At 44.5% G+C, this 2,841-nt stretch overlaps 1 protein-coding gene across 8 annotated transcripts in view; it reads right to left on the bottom strand.

Annotated features, from left to right (window-relative positions):
• LOC109509953 (methylated-DNA--protein-cysteine methyltransferase) overlaps positions 1 to 2,841 on the bottom strand; it is a 25,693-nt gene that overhangs the window by 2,605 nt on the left and 20,247 nt on the right. For all 8 annotated transcript variants that reach the window (XM_019859923.1, XM_019859922.1, XM_019859919.1 and 5 more), the window contains exon 4: positions 1,343 to 1,482. In XM_019859923.1, the coding sequence (XP_019715482.1) occupies positions 1,343 to 1,482 (140 nt within the window). The remainder of the gene's footprint in view (positions 1 to 1,342; positions 1,483 to 2,841) is intronic.

The raw sequence follows: 2,841 nt of genomic DNA, 5'->3' as shown, positions 1-2,841 counted from the left end.
GTGGCTGGCCTCCATTTGTGTACGAGAGGTGTTCTCCGTCTTACACCGGCGGTGCCCACAGCGCTACACGGGCACCGCTAAACGGCCTTTTGATCAAAGGGGTTGATCAAAAGGAGACATGCCACTTGCCCCCTGGCTTTCCGTTTGGCACACGCGGGCCAAAGACGTGCGGGGCCGAGAGCTTCCTCGCTGAGAATTACGGTGAAAAAGGTGGAAGAAGGCTCAAAATTATGCTTGTTGTCCTTTTCCCCCCCTCATCTGCTTCTCCCTTGGATATATATTTTATCTTCGTATTGCATTACCATTTCTAATACTATTCGAATTTATGTCGACGCTTTGTTTTGTCTGTAGAGGCATAGTAAGGCCCACAAAATTGAAAGGTCACAATATTAGGGGTACGAATGAAAATGTAATTTATTTTTTTTCCGTGCCTTTATTCAAAAATATTATTTGGTCTGCAACATGTCAGAAAAGAGGAAACAATCTTGATCAACACCTTCCGAAGTCGAAACAGATTAGCCAATGTCTCGTTTCAACACAAATGGAATCAATCAATCTGCTTTCAAAGAGGACCACAGAAATTCGGGGAATGTTTACCGTTGACAGGCTGACGGCCCGACGATCGGATCAATTTGAATCAATTATCAAACTTGTCGATTGATTTGATCATGGATTTGTTGTCAATTCATCGTTGCACCGTTAATACGAGCTAATTTGAGCAAATTCGAGTCGATCAAACTGGTGGCCCCTTCCATGAATCAGTCGCCAAGAAGTACTGCAGCTCTCAATTTGCTGACCCCGCTTCATCTGGAGAACATTTGTTATTTATACGGTCGGCTGTAGCCGCTCCATCAAATAAAGTATTTGAAACATCTCCAAATATGAGGCAGTGGAGTTCTACAATAGCGCAAACTACAAACACAACAGCAGAGCCCTTTGTAAAAGGAACACCTTTCATGATTGATCGCTGTCATTTTTAGGAAGGCAGATTCAACCGCCATGTTGGATCTAATTCAATTGTGGCGTCGTATCTACCGGCCTGATGTTTAGACTGCAAGTACATATCTTAAGTAGCGACTAACATGACATTAGGTCGACAACTTTATGCTACGAAATGAGTCCATATTCATCGCAAGAACCGCAATGTCTCGCTTGTGCTCATCAATCAACTTACCGTTGCTCGTTGCTTAACAGCGCAAGTCAAAATGTCTGACTATCATTTATTTTCTGCTGAAAGCCAAACTGTGTCCGCACACAGCGGGGCAATTCCAGATCATCCCTAACATCACACCAATGCAAAAAAAAAAAGTGTGGGAATGGGAAACTCGTCAATCACACGTACCGGGTTCTTCCTCATGGCCCCGCCCACTGCCCGCACCGCTCTTGGGTTTCCTGCCATCTCAGCTAAGCGTTTGTAGGAGACCGTCTCCCCGATTTTCACGTCCCTGAACAGGACGTTCAGCACGCGACTGGTGAACGTGTCTGCAGGAAAGAGGAAGGGGTTGGGGGGGGGCAAAAAAAAAAAAAAAACAAGAGGAGATGAAGAGCTGATTTCCACATTTCATCCAACAAAGTGACAGTTGACAAGAGATGAGCACCGAAATAACCACTCGGAGCAACACGGATGGCTGCACCTCAGTACACAAATCAAAAGTTTGACACATTCATCAAGATTTAATTTGCCATCGAGTACCCGTTTCCCAGCTAAATATGCGCAAGTCCCTCCATTTGACCTTAGCACTTGTAATAATACGGTACAGTAGCTGATGTGAGAAAATTATTTCCATGGCAGGAGGGGGGGAAAAAAAAAATCTAGGTTATGCACTGAAAGGTCACAGCTAAAATTAAAAAAGTTGGCTCCTTCATTTAAAAGGATTAAGAGAGGCCAAAAAGACGGCAAATCTGCTCCAGATTTTTAATAATAATAATTTGAATGTTGCATACCATTTGTGGCAGCGGGATGACTTTGAGGTTAATCAGACCAATTTGTCCTTTTAATTGCTTTCTATTCAGAGTAGATTCATTATATCATCTCCGCTTAAATGGCAGAATTCTTCAAATCATCCGCAGCTTAACCGGCCACATTAACAGCTCTGATTTCATTAGCACTTTAGCAGTAGCTTTATCTTTTTTCTTTTTTTTCTCCTTCTTTCGTAGATTACCAGGCAGCGGCGGTGAGGTTTGTCTAGGCTGCCATTGATAAAAAAAATAAATAAATTCAAAAGATGCAAGGCATTTGAAGCATACGCGGAAAAAAAAAAAAAAAAAAAAAACTTGAGACGGTCCGACGGCGCCGAGGCTTTTGTCGCGGGCGAACAACACTTTGCGTGCGAGAGAACACGACGCGGGAACAATGGTCTCGTTATCAAGAGGGGCTGAACTTTGTCTCGTGTACACACGCCCGCGCGTGTACTCAGTCATGAAAATTCAATTAGTGATCTCCCATTCTCTCTCATTTATATGGTCGAAGGGAGCACATGACAAGTGATGGCGGAGAAATCCTCCCCTAAATTGGCATTGTGTGAAAACATGTCACACCCCTGTCTCACTTCTACAGAGTGAACATCCTTTGCTCCCCAGGCTCCCTTCGCTACCTCAGAGTCACTCTCCGCTCCACAAAGCCACGGCAACGAGGCAATTTGCCTAAACTGGGGGGAATAAGTGGAAAACCTAAAGGGGATACATTTGATTGATGCGCACCCATGTGAGTTCTTTGTCTTGAACAAGGCCCGTAGGTACTGTTTAATAATTTTTCAGGTAATAATCACGCTGTCAACGAGATGACGGGCTCTTACACAGACGGAGCCGGCGCTATGACGAGGGAGGATACGCCCCCCCCCC

Source organism: Hippocampus comes, unplaced genomic scaffold (genome assembly GCF_001891065.2).
Source record: "Hippocampus comes isolate QL1 unplaced genomic scaffold, H_comes_QL1_v1.1 scaffold39, whole genome shotgun sequence".
Lineage (NCBI taxonomy): Eukaryota > Metazoa > Chordata > Actinopteri > Syngnathiformes > Syngnathidae > Hippocampus > Hippocampus comes.
This window is presented reverse-complemented; position numbering and strand designations above follow the sequence as displayed.